Here is a 22054-nt window from a genome sequence, read left to right on the forward strand (position 1 = left end):
ATGTTACTGATTCATTTCCTTTCTCATACTATGGTGATATGAAATATGAAATAATCAAAATATCATAAGTCATTTAATTCATAATTCATTCCTCTACCTGAAGACCTGACCCTCTTGCTATGGATAATAAACCAATTAATTTTTTTAAATGTTACGGGGTCGTAAAAACCAGCTTAATTTAGCAAAACAGTCATTTCAGGCATGCACACTGCAAGCCTTATTTTTTTCCCTTCTGTGCATTATGATGAAGGCCTTGTGAAACTGCACAGCTTTTCTAGTTTTTCAAATGACATATAGCCTACTCCTTCCTACACCAACTACGAACACATTTTCTATAATTTATGCCTATGAAAGACGATGGAACCAATCAGATTATGTATGGGGCGGGGCGACACGTGCAGCCCCTCCCCAAGTGCAGCCCCGCCCCGATCTGCAGGCTGCAGCCAGGACCTTCTCAATGATTTTCCCGACAACAAACAAAGAGAGATTATTGCAGTTTTGCTCTCTCGCGAGTCACAGGTGTGAGCTATTTTCTTTATAATTTTGTGGAAGCAATTTATTAGGCAACACTAGGTAAGCATCACGCTTTCATATGATTATCTTATTGTTAAATGCAACTTTTAGGAGTCATTAAATCAATGTATGAATATTTTAGTCATTTGAGCACCTTTTTGTAGTTATCAACTGAGATGTCTGTTACAACAGAGATCAAAGCAAAACTTAAGTTATATGTTGGTCTATCGTTTGCATTGTTCATATAGCAGCCTAACCGTTTAGGTCTACTCTAGGGTATATGTTTTAAAAGTAAATGGTCTATTGTGCTTTGACGAATAAATCTGGTCTACATACAGTAGCATTTTGTAGACAGCTAAGCAACGAATAATTGTTTCATGAATCACAGTTTTTTTTTTTTTTTTTTTTTTTTTTTTTTTCATATAATATTACACAATTTGATTTTTTTCTTCAAAAGTTCTTTCAATATTCAATTTTATATTGTTAAAGGAAAAACTGTGTTATGCAAAAATGACACCCCCTTGATGTCTGTTATACTGGCCAAAGAATGAGCTAATTTACAAACAGAATTTTTTTATTGACCTATATTGACCTTTTTGAATGAGCTCAGTTTAATTCACTGTAAAGACAGATGCCACATCTTCGCCGTACAACACTAAAATGCAGACATATTTTAATATACTTTAGATTTTTATTGATGGAGAATTCCCATGTAAAATGTTACATCTGAAAAGGCAGAATAGAGAAAGTGCTCTCAGATGATTTTCCGAATGGCAAAGCATTACTTTACTGCTCAAATTCTGGCCTCCAGTGGACCAAATCAGAATTACATGTTAGTTGGATATTCCTTTTACTAGATGCGGTCTATCTATATCTGATGGCTTATACCATATTCATTCTGTCAATCCAGGTTTGAAGGTACAATGATGGATCAATCCAATTATACAGAGACCTCACCCGATTACAACTTATCTGAGGAAGAATATGACTATGATTATGAGGATACGCCGCTCGCAAAATCTCTTAACATCATGTCACTCATAGTCTACAGTCTGGCTTTTGTACTTGGAGTGGTGGGAAATGGCATTGTAATTTGGGTAACTGGATTCAAAATGAAAAGGACAGTCAACACGGTCTGGTTTTTGAACCTTGCTGTAGCAGATTTCCTCTTCACTGCCTTCCTCCCACTCAGCGTGGCTTACACGGCTATGGGCTTCCACTGGCCTTTTGGCCAGTTCATGTGTAAATTCAACAGCACTCTCAGTTTCCTCAACATGTTTGCCAGTGTGTACATCTTGGTCGTGATCAGTGTTGACCGCTGTGTATCTGTGGTGCGTCCGATATGGGCACAGAATCATCGGAATGTGAGCCGTGCTTCTGTGGTGAGCTTTGGAGTTTGGTTTTTCGCCCTGGTGTTGAGCTCACCCTACTTCGTCTTCAAGGACACCGCACCCGACCACGACAGCCCAAACAAAATTAACTGCTTCAACAACTTTGCATTTTCCGACGACTATGAGAAACCAGAGGTAGTGGCGCTCCGTACTCTACGGCATAGAGCCATGATCATAACCCGTTTCCTCATAGGCTTTGTGCTGCCTTTTGTGATCATTGTTTCCTGCTATGCGGTCATCATCCATCGTCTCAGAAGAAACCGCTCAATGTCTGGCCGAACTGGACGTCCCTTCAAGATCATTGCTGCTGTGATCACTGCCTTCTTCCTGTGCTGGGCTCCGTACCATATCCTGGTGCTTATTGAGATGGTACACCACATGAGAGCTGAATTCAGCTCCAGCCTGCAATATGTCACCACTGTTGGAATTCCCATTGCGACCAGTTTGGCTTTCCTAAACAGCTGCCTGAACCCATTGTTGTATGTTTTCATGGGACAAGACTTTAAAGACAAGGTGCGCAAGTCTATCCTGAAGGTTTTGGAAAGCGCTTTCACAGAGGAAGTTTCACGCACAAATACCTGCACAAATTCAATGCCCACCATTCGTAGCAAAGAGAACGGGAGCAAGTCCTTCTCTGATGCGGAAGTATAACCGTGTAACATGAAGCACTTTTTCTAAAGAAGGACTTTACAGAGTGTCTCATGTGGATTTAGCGCCATCATAAATAAAAGTGAGACACATTAACCTGAAGAAACTGGAACAAAAGAAATTCAGTTAGTTTGAAGCTTTAAATCAAAACACTGCCTTAATTGCTGTTATGGGGAAATAATTATTCAATGCAGAATTATTATTTACATTTGTGTGTGTACCTACTTAACCATATTTTGGAGACAAATTTGTACCCAGACGTGAGTTAAACCTGACAGAAACTCCCAAAACCTCCTTTTAAATACAATAGGTTTCCAGCATGAAGTATACCCATGAAGTATTTGACACACATAAATTGAACTTGGTATTGTATGCCATGTATGAGCAATTTAAAAAGTTTTTCATGAATTATGCATGTGATGCAAGTAGCTTTTTTGTTATTTCTTTACTGTATTGTCTGCACATATTTTTTTATAAAGCATCTTTTATTTCATATATAAAAAAAATAGTATTAAGTTTATTGATGTATTTCAAAGATTAAATAAAGCTGAAGATGAATAAACTTCTTACACTGTCACAGCTTACACTGTCTACGAAGTTCTGGATCTCCATAACATGACAATATATACTGTATATACAATTCAATATTGAGATTTTGAATATTAAGAATAATTTTGTTATTTTAGATGGAAAGCTGTAATCTCATGCATGCTGTTTCTGTTCAACTCGAGCAGGTCAGTAATAAAATAAAAGTAAAATAAAAATGAAAAAGTAAACTGCAGGCAAAACAAAAGCAAAACATTTAAATGCAACAATACTTTTTAAGAATGGGAGATACTGCTGTTTAAATTTCCAAGAAAGAGAAAGTTAGTGCTATCACTTAAACTGTTGGTAACATTTCTGTAAGTGGAAGTTTTGTTTTTAGCTGAAATTGTAACTCTCACAAGAGATTCATGAAAGATTATGGTCTGTTAAATTTCAGTTTTTGAAACGGGTACTAAGAGGTTCTAATTTACCTCTGACTATTTGCTATTCAGGTACAATGAGAGAAATGAGAATTTATGACACAATGTCTAGACTGTCACAACACTTGTTTGCTTGTTTTAAACACATAGTAAGAAGAAAAATGATGACCTAATACAGAGTGCAATGAGAACACTCACACTGAAGGCAATCCATTATCTGAATAGTGTGAAATATCTCATATTATATATTTAAAGATATTTGATTTTATGAAATGTATTATTTAATTGGATATTTACTTGCTTTAATGGTAGTATATTCTTTGTTCTCTCCACCTGTAAATGACTTGTTTTTTTGTATGCCCAAAACTAAATTATCCCTCAGGATTACGTTTCCAGAATTTAAGGCGGTAGGCTACATAATATAAAAATGCATTCATGTCTTTTTTATCATTTGATTCAAATCTGAAGTTTCAGGGAAGCACTCATTTTGCTGAACTACAGACACAGAGATCTGGCAGGAACATTTTGCTTTTAACATTGATGGCCCTGGGGCTATTAAACGGACCCTCAAGATCATCATGAATTACACTTTGATCAAGGTAGAATATTAGACTATCTCACCGCTAAAAGCTGTTCTGTACTACATGTCCAGTAATCCATTTGGCAGTTTTTAGGTTTTTTTTTTTTAGTTTAGAAGAATGGGTGGAAACATGATTTTTCTGTCTTCATTTCAAATGATTCTGTTGTATTGAAAACGAGTTAAGCACATATATGTAATTTAGTCTCACAAAGTCATAAAGCTGCATAATTATATATCAAAAATAATTTACTGCACGCTGCAAATGTCACACTGCATCGCATATCAGTTTCCCAAAGTAGCCTATTTCATGACAACTACCCTCCTACACTGGACAGCACATGCAAGATAAAGATTTGAGCTTTCACAGAAAATAAAATCTGTGCTAGTTAGCCTCATGTTACAAAATCATCTTAAAGTGCTCCAGGACAGACAAACATATATGCTATACAGTACATAATGCAGAGCCAAGTTATCTGAAAAAACTGGTTTAGATAACATGATAGGGCTATTAGATGCATGCACCCAATATGCAACAACAATGATTTATACATTCCAGTCTCCCATTCCATTCAATGCTCCCAGTCGCTGGCGCTCTATGCTCCAGTCCTGTAGGGGGCGGTAATGCAACAAAGCCAACCTCACGCGAAGAAGAAGGCTAAAAGGAAGCTTTCGTTTATTCTTTCCCACCCGCTTCTGTTGCCTCTTTCTCAAGGATTTAGATCTCTTTGGGATATACAAACAAATAATCTTGTGGACTGCTCAAAAAACTAACCAAATGTACGATAAACGTTAAATTCACAAAGGAGCTCACTTCGCACAAAACAAAAAGGAAACGGAAAGTTGCTACTCGCGTTTGAACGTCTTCAGAGTGACATCTATTACTCGACGAGGTAATTCGCGGAAACACGTGTTTTTTTTTAATTTGTAGATACTGTGTTATGAAAGGATGGAATTATTTTTCTAAATTACGCATAAATAACCATTTTGGTTTTACTTAGGTAACATATACCTTCAATTAAATCAACTTTGCTAACGTAGCGTGTTGTTTAGGCTTGTAATGTGACGGTGTTGCGTCTGTAAATCGTTGCTGTTTTTATTTGGTTTGAGACGTAAATGTTCCCATAATCTCACTGTTCTTATAGATGTGTACATTTACCGCCAAATCACTTTTGTTAAGAGAAAATTAACGTTAAGTTACATGTTTTCATTTTGAGATCGATAAGCTGGCTGCTGGTCGCTTGACTCATTTAGAGCCCACAATGCCTTCCTTAAATGAAATGAACAAAATACATCAGAAATAACTTGTTGCTGTTCAAATAATGTAATTAGCTGCAAAATATAAAGTCGAAACGAAGTAACTACACGTTTGGTCAAAATTTAGTGATAACCGAAGTTGAGTCTGATCTCTCCGGCTGTGACGGAAGGGTTTAGCTCAACTATGCTCAACTTAGGAAAAATATACAATGTTAAAGACTTTGAAGCGTGTTTTTTCTGTCTTTTTTTTTCTGTTTTCTAGATAAAATATATTTTACTTTGGTAGGACAGCCGAGGTCAGTAGATTCACTTGCCACGAGTATTTATAGAAACCATCTTGTGAATATTTTCTCTCACTCTCTCATTGGTAATATTTAATTTAATTTAAATGTACCATGGTAAACATGCTTATGAAGTTGCTTTGAATAAAAGAGCCTGCTAAATAAATGTAAGGTTAATGTCATTTTCAGCATCTGTCTGTGTTGTGTAACTATCATTGTTTTTTAGCTCTTTATGAGGTTATATATGTACTGCTATGTTGTGTTTCTCGTCTGTGCATGAAATTCTTTAAGTTTTCTAAATAGAGTAAGGTAATTTCCCAGACCCTTGTTCTGTGTTCTATCATAAACCTGTACAAAGTTGTGTTAGATACCAGCTTTAATACCATTTTTGTGTTTTGTCTTTTTTTCTTTAGAAGTACTGTGTTCTTTTTGGTGTTCGCCCTGGCTGTAAAAAAGAGGGAGTGATCGCTTTTAAAACATCAGGATTGCAGTAAGTAAAAGTTGAACTGAGTACTATGTACTTGTGTACATTTTATAAAACTATTTTTATTTGAAGAAATTCTGCATTACAGTGCACCTGGCTTGAAAACTGAAATGTAACAAGGAAGTAGCCTAAACAAAACAAAATAATTATTTTGTAAACCATAAACCCAAATAACATCTGAATTTATAATGATGAAAGTTATTCATTTCTATCTCTTATTTATTACAACCATCTTTTTTGTTTTTAAATAAAGCAAACTGTAAAAGTTTAGTAATTAACTTTGCACCATTCACTACAGACTTGCTTTCTGCTCGCTGATTCTATAGAGATTAGGCTATATGTTGCAATATCTGTATTATAGAATAGTGTTTCTGCAATGTTACAAATTGGCATGCCCCTTTCAAGGTCACACCCCAGCAACTTGTGTATCATCAAGAATTCAGAGTTTTATCTTGCTAGAGTTTATTGCTGTTTCTAAACCATGTCATCTTTCTACGGGGTGTCTGTTAGATCACATTGCTGGAGTAGAGAGCAGAGCACAATGTATCTTCACGTGAGAAACTGAAAACATAACTGAAATTTAAAACTATTTAAAGAAAAGGCTCTATAAACTGTTGCATAGATATAATACTCTGACTAAGCATCCTTTTGTGCTTTGAACTTTCCAGTGCGAAGTGCTGCGTGCTGTGACTCCATGTTGCTTCAAGCGCGTGTATTCTGTGCACGGGATGTGCATAAGCGCTTTGCCAGTCTATCAGTGCCTTTGTCTCATATTATAATACTTTTGCGCAATAAAAGATTATTAACAGGACAGAACAAGATAGGCTATCATATGTTGTTGCCTCAATAAAAAGCTGCGCTATACATTTAAAAGAAATGTCTTTTCATTTTATAGTATATATAAATAGTATTTACTTGTTATTCATCAGTGTATTTTATAATAATACAAAGATCGATGTGGAACATTTTACCTTTTATTTGTTCCCCGCTAAATTATTTTTTTCACTAAATGTTCAGATTCTATAAATTTACCGTGCACTCATGATTTTTCTAGATTAACTTTTGCTGCTGAATCATCCACTCACCTAATTTATAATAGTATTTTTTCAAAAAAAGAGAGCAAGTGACAAATATCGGAATCAGACAATAATTGCTTGTTAAAATCGTTATCGTATCGGCCAAAAAAAATCCTATCGGTGCATTCCTAGTTCACTCCATTAAGGTCAGACGTCCGCGAGTAAAAACACGAACGCACTGGAGAACTGCTTTATAGTAGAAACTAAAGTTGTAATTTTTTTCATATTTAATTCTGTAAAGTTGATTTTAAGCAATCTGTTGTATAAAGTACTATTTAAATAAATGTGACGTGACTTGACTGGAGTGCTGTATTGCAGAGCTTGTGCAAACGTATCCATGTCGATGTGATCAGATGCTTTTTAAACTGCTGTTTTCTCACCGCTGTTACTTTTGTGTTTATTTTGTTATTGACTAAGCGCACAGCACATATTTACATATTCATCTAAACATCGGGATGTTTGCTAAAAGTAAATCACACAGTATATCAAAACCAATACCCGATTATGGAGAAATGCTTAAATATTGAAAGAAATATTGGTAAAACCGATTATCGGTCAATCTCTGCTTCTAAGTTGTCCTTCTGTTCTGAGTTTAGAAGCTACAGGGTCCCCACGAGTCCTTAAAGTCTTAAAGTAAGAAAGTTAGTTGCACTTTATTTTACAGTCCTGTTCCGCATGTACATTAGGGCTGTGAGATATGGAAAAACCTCTATCACGATTTTAGCTCTAGGAACTCCTTTGGGGGAACTAAATTAGCTCCTACTTCAGAGTAGGGTCTAACCCAGCACAATAGGAACTATCAGTGACGTTAGTGTACACTGATTGACCGAACGCATGCAAAACACCAGCACCCGCCATTTAAAAAAAAGTTGTGTATGCACACAGATTATAGCCTTCATATTTACTCCACGAACTAACTCTACAAACGTGGAAAACACTGATAGAAGGCCTTCTGAAGCAAAGCGATGCGTTCGTTCGTGTAAGAAAAATATCATATTGACCCCAATAACTAGCTTCTGGCGCAAGTCGACTTATGCCAAGTCATCGAGTATAATTTTCTTAGAAAATGGTTTAAAGCCTAACATGTGAGGTTAATCTATTTATAAAACATTTACTTTAAATCAGTTTGTCAGTTTAATGTTACCATATACATTACCCTACCCTTCTCATACAGTATAAAAAAATTTTGTGCAGGTCTTAAAAAGCCTTAATTTTGATATTAAAATAAATGCAGATACCCTGCTTTTACCGTTAAAATGCTTTGTGAATTACTTTTAGATTAAAAATGTATGGGACCTAAAATTATGAGCAACTTTTAGCCTTTTTTTTTTGGTAAATATGGCCCGTGGTTTGTTAAACTGATTTCTCTTAGTCTCTTAAATGGTGTAAGGAAAACAGTTTTTTCATTAATATGATGGTTCAGAAACTTCTGAATTCTGCTCACTGCAAAAACCCTGGAGTAAGTCATTGTGTAAATGGGGCCATTGACTACAGAGCAGCCTAACTTTATAGCATGATCCTTGATAGTTTTCTTTGTTTAAACCTGGTATTAAGATGTGTTTTGGACGATTGTATCACAAGTAGGCGAGGAAGACACATTCCTGTTTACACCTGGTGTTTAAATATGTCTCTTTTGTCCAATTTTAACCACTTCTGTCCTGATTTCTTTGAGAGGAGGGTTTATGGGTGGGTAAATGTATGGGATTTCTTTGATCTTTTGATCTAATGGACAAAGTAAGCTTGCACAATTTATATATGAATGTGAAAGGAGTCGACGGAAAAACATATGGAGAGCATCAACTAGGGCTGAATGATTAATTGCAACAAAACCGCACGCGATTTGTGATTATTTTATGCGCAGCTTGCTGATTGGTAGTAAATACTGCCCCATTTGAACGCCAGACGGCGCTCTCATGCAAAGACGCTAAATATACCCCGCCACAGAAGTACAATAATGCTCATCATTCCAGGAAATCCCTATCGCTGTAGCTGAATAAACAGAAGATTGAAACGCTTTGATTAAACATGACTTATAAATACACGACTGCCTTATCCTGTGTAAGAAGGCACATCATCTCACAGGAGGAGCAGCTCAGCTGTCGTTATGAAGTGAGTTTGGAGTAAATGCATGTTATTAAATGTTGTCTGTTGGACAAGAGGTTCATAAATGCTTCTCATGGTTTGGAAAGATGTTTGATGCGTGTTTTTTTTCAAATGCACGTTATAAGTGACTCAAACTCACAGTGCTTTCAGATGGAGCAGCGTTTACAGAGCCGTACATCAATGACAAACTGCGCATAAAAAAAATTATCGCAGATTCGCAGCCTTTGCGATTTTAAAATTGTGATAAGCTATCTCGATTTAAGTGCGATTACATGGAAAGTGTGATTAATCGTTCAGCCCTAGCATCAACTTTTGTTTTTGCTCTGATATGCCTTGAAGTGCATGTTAGAAATCAGGAATGGTGAGAGAACATTGTGCTTGGTACATTTTTCGTCTTCAAACCAAACTTAAATCTTCAGCTGACTAAGTTCAAATCCGTCTGGCTAGCGTGCTTCCCATAATGTTTTTGCATTAGGTCAGTAGGTGGAGAAGCAGTCTTTTGTGGTTGTTCGAAAGCATTCTACAACATGAGCATCTATACAAAAGCAATCCGGTCAAATTAGTTTTTGAATACCTCTGGAAGTAGTATAAATTGGACAAGCTCAAATCATTTTTAGACCCCATTTACACCTGTATAAGTGGTGTCCACTTGGGATTGGATTGATGAAAATGCTTCTTTCAGGTGTGAACAGGGCCTTTAAGGCCCTTTCACAGCAATTGTGATGCGAAAAAGATAACTGAATTGCAGACAAATGATCCATTCACACCAAGAGCAAAATGATTATCCTAAAGTTATTTTATATTTCAGCATTTATATTTCCCTTTTGCGTTTTGATTCATTTTGAGGAATATAGTATGTATTTTGTGAGACTTGTAAAGAGCACCATTGAAATCTGCCTTTGCATATATTGTACTGCTAGTTCAAATGAGTTTTCTCCATTTTGTCCTTATCTTAAAAGATACTGTGTGCTAATTATGATACAAGTCATTAAATTACTTACTCAATCTTGTGACAGTCCTAGTTTTAATTTCATAAAAACAAAACATTTGAAAAGATGTGTCAAAAGAGTGTTTCACCATTTGATTTATGTAAGTGTAGTGCAGAATTGTGACAAGAATATTGGGGAGAAATTGTATCTCACATAGAGCTGTGCGATGATATAGCTAAAAAATGTATCACCATATAACGTTTCATATCGTTCGGTATTGATAATTAATTACTTTTTTTATAACCACTTTTTTTTCTTCTTTTTTTTAAGAAAAGTTTGAATTTAAACCACTGTTTTTTGTTTTGTTTTTTTTAAGGCACATTAAGGCAAACACCAAATTATATTAGTTTTAGCAGTCAAAAACCAAAATAAAATGTAAGCAAAAATATCTTGGTCTATATTAAGATAAAAACAAGTGTTAAAGAAACTCTTGAACTTAAAATGTTACAAAATGTGTGCAATGTAAAAGTGTAAACAAAGAACAATCAAGGCAAACTTTGAGGTACAGTAGATCAACATCTGTAATAAGTAGGGGTGTAATGGTTCACAAAATTCACGGTTCGGTTCGATACGACACAGTGGTGTCACAGTTCGGTACGTTTTCGATACAGCACAAAGAAAGAAATGCTAGAGAAAGTTCCTTGATTTTAAAAAAATATATATTTATTAAAAGAAAAATAACTTTTAAATAAGTGTGCATTTTCCTACGTCTTAACTTTTAGTTTTATCTTTGAAGGATGAATGAATAATGTTTTGGTCATCACATTAAAAATAACATTTAAATATGATAATATTAGAGTTTTGAAGTGCTGGAAAAAGATATGTGACATACTTGAAAGCATTTTACTATTCCTGCCAAACTTCCATGGTTACAGTTAGTATTACTACATTAAATCTATGGTGAATGTTAGGGCTGTGATGGTGGCAGTTTTTTACCACCGCGGTGGCAATAGACCAACTACCCGTGATGGTTGGGGGGTTGTTTTGAAATAAAAATATAATAGCCTAATAAACAAGGCTTAAACATCCATTTCGTAACAGACATATGTGTTTATTTGAGCAATTCCATGAAAGAAACAGACAGTTTGCCTGTAAAGCATTGAAAAAAATAACAGTAAATAATGGTAACTTAAATGATATAATAAATTGTTTTATATTTCCACACAAAGATGAGTCATAGCCTATAAGCCTACCGCTCTGCGCTTTGAGAGGGATGTGGGACACGAGCAGGAAAGAGACCATCGATCTTCTGATATCTTCATGTTTTCTACTTGTTGTAAAAGATCTGAAGAGCGAATTTTATCTCCCACAAGGGCAAGGCATTTAGGGTATGTTTGATTTTGCGCTGCCAGAGAAAGGAAAAATAAAATCACCCGCGTGTGTGAAACGCGGTTTACGAATAAACTTGACACGCCTTACCATATCTAATAACAAGCACAAACTGTGTTAAAAGGGTGGTTGATTTATTATTTCACTTTTCTAACTTTAGTTAGTGTGTAATGTTGCTGTTCGAGCATAAACAACATCTGCAAAGTTACAACGCTCAAAGTTCAAAGCAAAGGAAGATATTTGCTTTTAAAGAAAATGTTTTTTAAGGACTACAACAAACGGCTGGTAGGGAGTACACGACATTCCTCCCGGGTTAGTAACGTCACTAACCCTAAAATTTACATAAACCCCACCCCCTGGGAACACGCAGTCCATGTTGAGAAGAGGAAGAGTAGTTGTAGTAGAACACATTTGTGAGTCTGCTCAAGCTGTCGCATCCGTCTTTTCACATTCAAATACAGTACGTAACACAAAAGCAATAGCATGTCACTCTGTAGGCATCTTACAACAGTTCCCACACGAGTGATTTTATAGATTATCATGACAGACTATGCTAATTGAATATAGTTAACTACACATCAGCAACATAAATTCAACTAACCATTCAGAAATGTCCCATTGCATTCAACATGTCAGCCTCTCCATCATTGTCCGACTCCAGTTTAAACATAAAAGGCAGAACAGTTTCTGAGATTTTAGTGCTTGTCTGTTTGAGGTAATCGGAGCTGCTAACACACACACACAAGCTCTTGAAGCTCTGCCCTTTGTGCTGGGAGCAGCAGCTCATTTGCATTTAAAGGGACACACGAAACGACACGTTTTTACTGACCCTCAAAAAGGGATAATTTTAACATGCATTTTGAGCTAAAAGTTCACATACACACTCTGGGGACAACAGAGACTTATTTTACATATTGTAAAAAGGTGCATTATACCACCCCTTTAAAAAGAATTTGATGTGCAAGTAAAAAGGTAGACCATCTGTCCTACAGCGTTTTTCTACTTTACGACAGTAAAGAATACGAATATAATAGACTTAATTAAATGTGAACCAAGGAAATAATGTTTATAATCCCCTTCGAAAATGGGTGAGACGTAAGTGAAGATTTGGGAAAAGAAACGAGATTCCATGTCCATTGGAATAACAAATGGAATATTGTTAAATTTGCTGATAATCGGGTGACCAGATCGCAAACCAAAATAAAAAGCTGACAAAGCTTAAATTGATGGGCTCACGCACAACTCTCTCAATGAATCCAAATGTTTCCATGGCTGCGATGTAACATTTAATTATTATTTATTTTGTAAACAAAGCTTTGTGCTTCACTAGTGTCATAATATTCATGTAAAACAGCATTCACATACAAAAAATGTGTTTTGGCATACCACCGCCAGTGCTACTTACTTAGCCACCGCGATGGCGCTTTACAACCGCGGTGGTGCGGTTGCCAAGTTTATTGGCATAGCCCTAGTGAATGTTGCTGATCTGTGGACTTAAAGCCTACAACTGGTTCATTCATGGCACAATGTTTCTCCTGGTTTCCACGTCAGCGCTGTTTGATCCGTTAATAACAGAGAATTTTTTTTTCTTCTCACTCTCGCAGCAATGTTATTACTTCAGTGGCGAATTCAAATGCGTTCTTTACTGGATCTTAGCGCTGTGAAGTAACACTGGCGCTTGATCAAGATCGGCACGCGCTGCTCTGACATTGGTCCAAACTGATCAACGGTCCGTGAAGCACAAAATAATGAGTAGCGCAGTTTCGTTCCGCTTTCATTACGTTTGGGCAATGGCAATTTTGGTCGCACCGGCAGGAAAAATGGTCCAACTAATCATTCGGTTTGTAATGCATACTGAACCGAAAGCCTCGTACCGAACGGTTCAATACGAATACGTGTATCGTTACACCCCTAAGACAATACAAACTAGCTAGGGATGGGCATGATTAATCGACGATCGATAATTGATCATTAAGAATTTCGTCAATCATGTTAATTTATTATCAATTAAACTAATGCAAGTTGCGTTGCGTAGTGTGAGTCTTGAAGCAATGCAATGAATTTCACTGTGTGGCAGCAATTAAACATTTTATCACCCAGGGCAGGGGCAATATTTGACGCAATACTCAGTTACCTGCGAGTTTCCGTTTTAACTTCAAAAGAAGAATCATGAAGAGGTAACGGCGAAGTGTGGCGTGGGACCATTTTGATTTAAAAACGACTTAGTTCAGCACGGAGGTAACTGTGTATCCCAGCAACGTCAGTCCCCTCAGACCTGGTGTTTCCGGCGGCTGGACTGACGGTCACCAGGTTGTGGTCGCGTCTGACACCAGATCATATTAACATGCTTATCTTTCTCAACAAAAATCAGTAGACTGGTGCAGAAGTTGTATGTGAGTTACTAGTTATTTTTTATGAGGCTTTAAGTAGCCTAATTTGTTAAGTAGCCTAATTAATTGTTAGGTAGGCTAATCTATCTTACCCTCTTTCTCGACTCCGTGCCTTGAATAGTTTTGAGTTACATTTTGACAAAACCTGTCAGATCTAAGTACTATGTTTTTGTTATTATTTTGGAACAAACGAACAAACAATCGAATGCCCATCCCTAATGCAAACCTCTAAAACTGCAAGAGATACTGGGATGTCAATGCGGCAACGCAATCTGGCTGTTTAGATCTCATTGGTTGTTTGCTTGTCAATGGTAGCATGCTGATTTATCAAAACATCTGATAGGCTGTTTTAGATCTACGGGTGATGCGCGCGCTTTTTAATGAAAATATAGTTTTATAAATAGCATTTTTTATATAATTACCGGCAATTGTGTACCGTCAATAAATACCGAATCCGATACCGTTGCGCCCAGCCCTAATCTCACATAAACAAAAGTGTGAATGTTTGCTCAATATTTTATGCAGACAGCTTGCTAATCCATTTTGCATATAGTTACACGTTTTGCTTAAACATTTATCATCTTTTACATCTTGTTGAATTTGCATTAAATTCCTTAGTAAATGGAAAAATAAGGTTAAAAGATTTACACAATCGTGATTCATTTAAAGTTTTGTTTTATTATATTAATTGCACAGTATGTATGAGTTTGATTCAACAATTTATATTACAATATATTTATATTACAATATTTGTATGTTGTTTCTATGTTTCTTAAACATAGACATTAGTTGATTTCTGCAACAGGTGCTGTTTACTGATCTCATTTGCAAGTAACAGAATCAATATTCCTTAATTACTAAAAACACAGGGAAATGAAAATGCATAACTATGCAAATCTGTGATAATTAAATGTTAAACAATACAAATTTAATCTCTCTTTATTTACCACTGTTTTTGCTGCTTAACTTTAATGATCAAATTCAACCATATAAACAAATTACTTTAGTTGAAAGGACACTTCTGTTTCATATTTGTATTGCTAAAAGGAGTGTTGAACTTGCTTCTCCTGCTCTCTGTTCTTAAAGAAATTCTGTTGCTTTCACTATTTTGAAAGAAACAGTTTACTTTTTCAGGGGAATACATGAAGTGTTTAAGGAGCCTTGGTTTTTGATTGTTAGTGTTAATATATATTATTTGTTATATAAATAGCAATTTCAAAAAATTTACATTTTGTAATGTGCCAAGTTAAAAGTTTCTCTGCATAATTTACAGTATTATCTGAGAGAGAGTTTCTTTCGTAAGTAAAATGAATATTATAACTGAAATGTACTAAAATTAATCTTAATTGAGAGTCTAGATTCACAACAATTTGGGAAATCTATTTCCATACCAATCCCCAACACAAATACCACAATGGTTGTACATATGGCTCATTTAGGTCATGTAGGTGTTAAGCCTCAATGGATTATTTAAAAGTTAGATTTTTTTTATTTCAATTTCTTAAAGAAACATCACTTGCCACTACATTTATTTGTCTTACTTTTCCTCTCTTTTCTTTTTTTCCAGATGGCAATATCTGAATTGCTCGCCAGCACCTGAAACAAGGCAGGCCATATCTAATGAGGTTTACATCATTGCATTATGCTCAAAGACCACATTTTCCTACAGAATTTGGGAATTGATGATGATTGATATGACAATCAAAGACTTTTAAGGATAGATTTTTAATCCTTTATGCAATTTTCTGTTTTAATGAAGTTGGCAGTTGCCATTTTAGAGATGCTGTGAAGTTTTTTTTTTTGTTGTTTGTTTTTTTTGGTTTTTTGATTGGATGTTTAACTAATTTTATTTCCTGGAATATATTTCCAATAGTCCAAGTTATATTTTTTAAACATCTCGCATAATCATGTTCCCAGTTTCCTAAACCATTGAAATTTATTAGTCAAAAGAATCTACATTTGGCTTTGTCAGGATGGCGTACTCAATGGACTTTGGTGGAGGAGATGCCTTCATCTGCACAGAGTGTGGCGAAGGGTTTAGTCAGTACCCTAAACTAGTTGAACACATGGCCATTCATGGACTTAATGGCTTATTTTCCTCTGATGGTTTAAGCATAAGTAATGGTAGTTGTATCAACGCATCCATTGAGGTTGCTCTCCATGAAAACGGAATGCTTACTGTGGTTGATCGATCTGTGTTATCTAACTTTACTTTCTTGTTTGGAAAACCTTCAACCAAGTCATTATGGTGCCAACCCCCTAATCAAGAAGCCTTGACTTCATCCAAGATGCCAGAGAAGCAGTATGCTCAGTTTAAATGTGAAAGATGTGGACAAGTGTTCAAAACCCCAAAAAGCTTACAACTGCATCAGCAGTACCGTGCTCTTGAGCAGGGGCTCAAATGCACCCTGTGCTGCAAGGTGTTTAATGACAGGGAGAGTTTGCAGAGCCATCTTCAAAACCATGCTCATGAACGCTTTTACAGCTGTGGACACTGTGGAAAGCGATTCTTAAGACAAGAGACCTTACTGTCACACCAAAAACAGTGGCATGGATCTATTGGTCCCAAGACTAGTAGATCAGAGGAAGATCAAGAAAATAGCATGGACAGGTCTTATCCGTGCAAAATCTGTGGCTTACGCTTCTTTTGGTTGTCTGACTTGCAAAGCCACCTAAACGGTCATTCTCGTGTCAACAAGCCAACCACTGAAGCAATGCAAAAACAGGAATCACTTGGGGAAGAAGAAAGTAAGAAAAATGGCAGTGATTCAGTTAATGAGCCATGTCGTTGTGGCCTGTGTGGAGAACATTTCAACCAAATTTCAGATTTAAGAGAACATCATAAAACACAGCATCCAGATGAGGTTGAGGTAAAGGACTCTTCAGATTTACCAGCTAAAACAAAACCGCAGTACCATGGTGTAATGCAACAAATGGTTGCAAAACAGCAAAAGCAGCCGCTAAGACCAAGCTTGAGAGGAAGACATAGAGGAATGAGCAGAGCCAATTTTAGTGGTAAAATATTCTCCTGTAAACTTTGCCATCGTGTGTTTGTGCACTCAAGCAGTCTCTCTCGTCATATGCGGTACCATAAGGGTACTCTGCATGCCTGTGTCTATTGTGGAAGACACTTTCCACAAAGATGTGATGTCACAAGGCATGTGGCCATGTACCACAGTTCAGCGCTTCAACCTAAGGCTCCTGGGGAGTCAAAGACAGAACATGAGGTTAAAAGCAGTGAACAGGAACCTGCAAAAGCTTTAACACAAACAAAAAGTGATAGTGAACAAGAGGATCTTGAAGAAGAAAATCAGCCCGAGTCCAAGGCAGATGACCGGTTATTTGGTTCTCGATATACGAGAACTTACACACCAAGGATGAAGTACAAATGCAAAGAATGTTGTAGAGTCTTTGGGCTACTTAGTGTTTATAAGCGGCATGTGTATTTCCACAAGCGAAGTCCCTGCAAGGTATTGCTCAGTTGCCCTCTCTGTCCAAGCCGCTTCACATTCCTCTCTGCTTTACATAGCCATCTTGAGAATCATCATAAAGGAGACTCTGAGAATGATGGCACAAAAGCTCCAGAGACCAATGTAGTTGATTCCGAAAATCAACAGGAAGATGCTGATGCTGAAAAGCCTGATAAAAATGCTGATAATGTTATGTCATCGGAAATAATGAATGAGTCTACTGAATGTTCTCAGACTTAGAGATGTACAAAATGGTCAAAAGTATATGGACACCCTCTTCTAATTAACAGGTTTGGCTATTCCAGTAACGTCAGTGTAGACAAATCTTAATTCTCAACTATAAAGTGATATTCTATAGTAGAGTATTGTGTGCTTTCAGTTTTGTTTCAATAGCAAGGACTCTTTTCTATTCCAGCAGGGCAATTACTCTGCACAAAGCGTTGGTCTACTGATTCAGGTGTTGAAGAATGTGAATGACGTGCACAAATCTCAGACCTAACCCCGAACACCTCTGAAATGGATTTAGAACCCTTTTGTTTAATCTCATTGGCTGACCTCCTTGATGCTCTTGTTTCTGGAGCAAGTCTCTTCAGCAATGTTCCCTCCCAAAAGAGTGTGGAGGCTGATACAGCACCAAAAGCAGAGATTGTTTTTTTTGTGTCATGCTTTTGAAATTAAATGTATGAGCATCAGAGGTAAGGGACTGATGCTGGAAGATGTCTTTCTGTTCCGATTTACCACAAAGGCATTACGGTCTTCATGCAAGCCGGCACTGTACTTCTGGAAAAGAAAACGGTCTCCCATAGTTGCAACAAAGTTGGAAGCACAGCATTCTGTAGAAAAATCATTGAATAGTATGGTATCAAGATTCTGATATTAAAGGGCCCCTATTATGGATTTTTTTTAAATGACCTTTCATGTAGTGTGTAACATAGCTCCAAGTGAATGAAAACATCCTGCAAAGTTTTAAATCTGAAAGTGCACCGTATATAAAGTTGTCTTTCAAAAGTAATGAAAAAAGTAATGTTTTTCAAACGAGTCATAAGCTGTTTCGTTGTGATGTCAAGACGAAACATTAGCATATTGCCCGCGCAGACACCAGGGAAAACTTGAACCCCCTCAAACCTGCAGCTGATTCCGGTGAATACTGGATAGCATCATGTTGAGAAGATGCTGTGCTCTACAATGTGAAGGTTAAGCCAGTTTTTTTTCACTGCCCAAGGATGAGCATGTGAAGAATCAGTGGTCAAAATTCATCTTTACCACAATACCACAGCAGTATAATCCTAAACTGTTGCTGTGTTCCCTTTTATTTTACTGACGACCACTTCTCAAATCTCGGAGTTCAGGGTATGATTCGCAAACTTAGTTTTGAGTTTTATATTGTGTAGATCTCCTGCTAACTGGTTAACTCACATCATTACTGTCTTACTGAAATACTTGTGCTAATCAGTTGTGGGCCACTATTACCTAAAACTCTATTAATGCAGATTGTCTGTCGTTCTCACTACTTTGAAGAAAGATTAAGCATGGAGCAAGATTTGTTTTACCAACGTAGAGCTCGGCAAATGTATGCACTGTTATTGATACAGTTTCTACATGTTCACCGCAATAAATTAGAAACATACTCTGTAAATAAGTACGAGTAAAATAATTGGTTTGTTGATGGTGAGGAATAAAGCACAATTTATTATTCTGCATCAAACTCACGTCATAGCTATGTCGTAGGCTGTGTAGCACGTACCCTGACGTGCACCTCTGCAAAAATGTAACAACGCGTCAGTTATACGCGGACACAAGCGCTGTGATTGGTCTGCTAGAACCCCTCCCTCGGGTTTTACATGCCTCCTCTGCATGTGTAATTGGCCGTCAACGCGAACAACGACGCAAAAGTATAAATGAAAATCAACGCGTAGAGGCTCCAGCGTAGGTCCGATGCAGAAGTATAAATCATCCTAAACAGTTTAAACATCTCATAATGTACCTCAAACTGAGTAGTGTATCACTGAGAAACGTCCTGCTCGAGTCGTCCCTGCGATGGAGGTTTGGGTTGAATGACTAGTTCTTTCCATGTTACATCATCGCACTCGCGGTCGGATTAATATGGTAAAATCGACGTCATTGTTCTTTACTGTGTTTAGTTTAAAGCCTGTTTTATACTTCTGCGTCGAACTCACGGCGTAGCTACGTCGTAGGCTGTGTTTAGCGCGCGTACCCTTCGGCGTATCCTGACGTGCACCTCTCCAAAAATGTAACAACGTGTCAACTCTACGCGGACACAAGTGCTGTGATTGGTCTGCTAGAAACCCTACCTCGGGTTCCACATGCTCCCTCTGCAAGTGTAATTGCGCGTCAACGCGGACAACGACGCAGAAGTATAAATGAAAACCAACGCATTGCCTACAGCGTAGAGGCTTCGGCGTAGGTCCGACGCAGAAGTATAAAACAGGCTTTAAGGTGTAAGAAGCCTCAGGAGGACAAGCAGAACTGACGTTATGGCAATGGGCGTTTTTGTTTTCGACGCGCGCGCTGTACGTAAACCAATCACAACAGACTGAGCTGTCTGGCCAATCAGAGCAGAGTAGCTCGCGAAAAGAATGGATTTAGAGATTGATTCTTACGAGTCGTTTGAGAATCATTGAAAATGTATTGATGTGCAAATGTATATTATGAGAAAATTAAACAGTTTTTTTTACCTTTGATGCTTGTAAACCTGTTGAATGAGACTCCAAAACAACATTAGGAAACTTTAAAATAGCATAATAGGGGCACTTTAAGACCCGGAGAAATGCCAAACCTGTTCATTAAAAGAGTGTGTCAATAATGAAGATATATTATAATGTATGTCAGCATTGTCAGAATGCTCATATTTAAATGGTAATTAACACTTTTTTTAGTCTTCATGTGTTGTACTTTTATAGGGTTAGAAGCATTCTATAGACTTCTCGGATGTACTGAATACTTTTTTCTTTGTATGTTGCATTTGTTGTTTATAAAAATGTCATCAAATTCTCTTTTGCTTTTTCCAATTTTTGGATGTGCTCTTTGAATTCTTTTTCAAAATGGGCATTGACGCTATGTGCATGCATGAACCAAAGGGACCTGTATAAGAACCCATGGTGTCTGAATTAAAAAAAAATACTTTGAACATTTAGTAAAAACATCAAGTTTTTAAATGTGGAATTACTCATGTCATTCAAACAGTCTTTGCTAATAGTTTTTTTTTTAAGAGCATACTTCTGGTGCAGTTAGGGAAATATGTATTTTAGCTATACTTTTTATAATAGTCTGGATTTTAATAAGCCACCCCACACCACACTGGAGTCAACGGCTGTTTCTCAATTCCAAGAAAGCAAAGAACGGACTTGCGTTCTCATGGAGAGACTGATCTTGCCAGGCGACCTTGAAAGAACAAACTCTGAAGGACGCGAGGACACAGAACACATTTGTGAGAATTGAGATGTTCTGTGATCTTGTTGCTCAACTGACTGTCCCAGCATATAAGTAGCAGCCAATGCACAAAAATACAACATAACATCACAGAAGAGTGTCATAACCTATTAAAACATTTATTTCATATTATTATAGACATTTTCCCGCGTGTATTTGTGAAAATGAATGTTTAATTTTACCAATCCTTTGTCAATGTTAAGATATTTTTTAATATGGCAATAAAAATACTGTCGGCTTTCTTCAGGTCTTTATCACATTATTAAAATTAAAAAGAAACAAACAAATGTTAACTTTAACGAGCTGTCACGTATTTGTGAGTTTGCTGTGGGAATCTCTTAAGTGAGAGCGAGAAGTTTAAAGCTTACAGGTTTCCATACGACGATTGCCCGCAGTGTCTTCTGGGATTTCTAACGGTTAGATTCTCTCAAGTCTGCTTTTAATGCACTTTTAATCTATATCAAAAACACATCCGGGTACTTTCATTGTGTCCTCTGTAGGCTACTTGCGTTCTTAAAAATTGGAATTGAACTTCGACGGTTGTTGATGTAGTACGAGAACACAAGGACGCAAGATCTCTTAAGAACGTATATTGAGAAACAGCCCAGGTCTCTACACAAGAGGAAACCCTAAATATAAATTTTGTACAATTTTTTTTTTTTTTTTTTTTGGTGATGCAAAACATTTTTACTATTCTCATACATCAGTAACCAATTTTCTGCAAGTCTAGTTTCACTTGTTTAAATAAAGATAATTATGTTTCCCCCCTCTAAGGCCTTGTAATTGTTGAATTTATTTTTCATATATCAAAATTATGAATTGTTTTTATGCATACAAATACTGTTGTTCCTTTCTTTGACCTTGGTTATGCTGAATACACAAATTCTGCTTGCCCTTAAAGATCTTAAATTTTGTTACAATTTAAAATGAATCTAAATTATCATGAAGAGTTAAAGATGCACTCAGTATTCATTGTTTGAAAAATGAGTAGTACTTTTTAAAAATGTGTTTACATCTCTTAATAAAAGCCTAATACAAATAAATTTAATCTAGCAGACAAGTTGTGGTTCTATGAACAGTGGAATACTACATGCTTTGTCTTGTAATCCGTTATTACTCTTACAAACATGT

General features: G+C 36.6%; 2 protein-coding genes across 3 annotated transcripts; both read left to right on the top strand.

Moving 5' to 3' along the window:
- The first annotated feature begins 467 nt into the window (after nucleotides 1-467).
- Nucleotides 468-3116, top strand: fpr1 (formyl peptide receptor 1). Its single transcript, XM_084435628.1, has 2 exons — nucleotides 468-573; nucleotides 1424-3116. The coding sequence occupies exon 2, from the start codon at nucleotides 1437-1439 to the stop codon at nucleotides 2553-2555; it is 1119 nt and encodes a 372-aa protein (XP_084291754.1). The 5' UTR covers nucleotides 468-573; nucleotides 1424-1436; the 3' UTR covers nucleotides 2556-3116.
- Nucleotides 3117-4731: 1615 nt separating this feature from the next.
- LOC311306968 (uncharacterized protein) lies at nucleotides 4732-20487 on the top strand. Of its 2 annotated transcripts, none has more exons than XM_084435629.1 (3): nucleotides 4732-4987; nucleotides 6046-6122; nucleotides 15571-20487. In XM_084435629.1, exon 3 carries the CDS (start codon nucleotides 15977-15979, stop codon nucleotides 17711-17713), a length of 1737 nt encoding a protein of 578 aa, XP_084291755.1. In that variant the 5' UTR covers nucleotides 4732-4987; nucleotides 6046-6122; nucleotides 15571-15976; the 3' UTR covers nucleotides 17714-20487. The 2 variants fall into 2 exon arrangements, with proteins under 2 accessions (XP_084291755.1, XP_084291756.1); XM_084435630.1 differs by lacking the exon at nucleotides 4732-4987 and adding an exon at nucleotides 5018-5095.
- The last annotated feature ends 1567 nt before the right edge of the window (nucleotides 20488-22054 follow it).

Source organism: Rutilus rutilus (assembly GCF_951802725.1).
Source record: "Rutilus rutilus genome assembly, chromosome: 17".
NCBI classification, from domain to species: Eukaryota; Metazoa; Chordata; class Actinopteri; order Cypriniformes; family Leuciscidae; genus Rutilus; species Rutilus rutilus.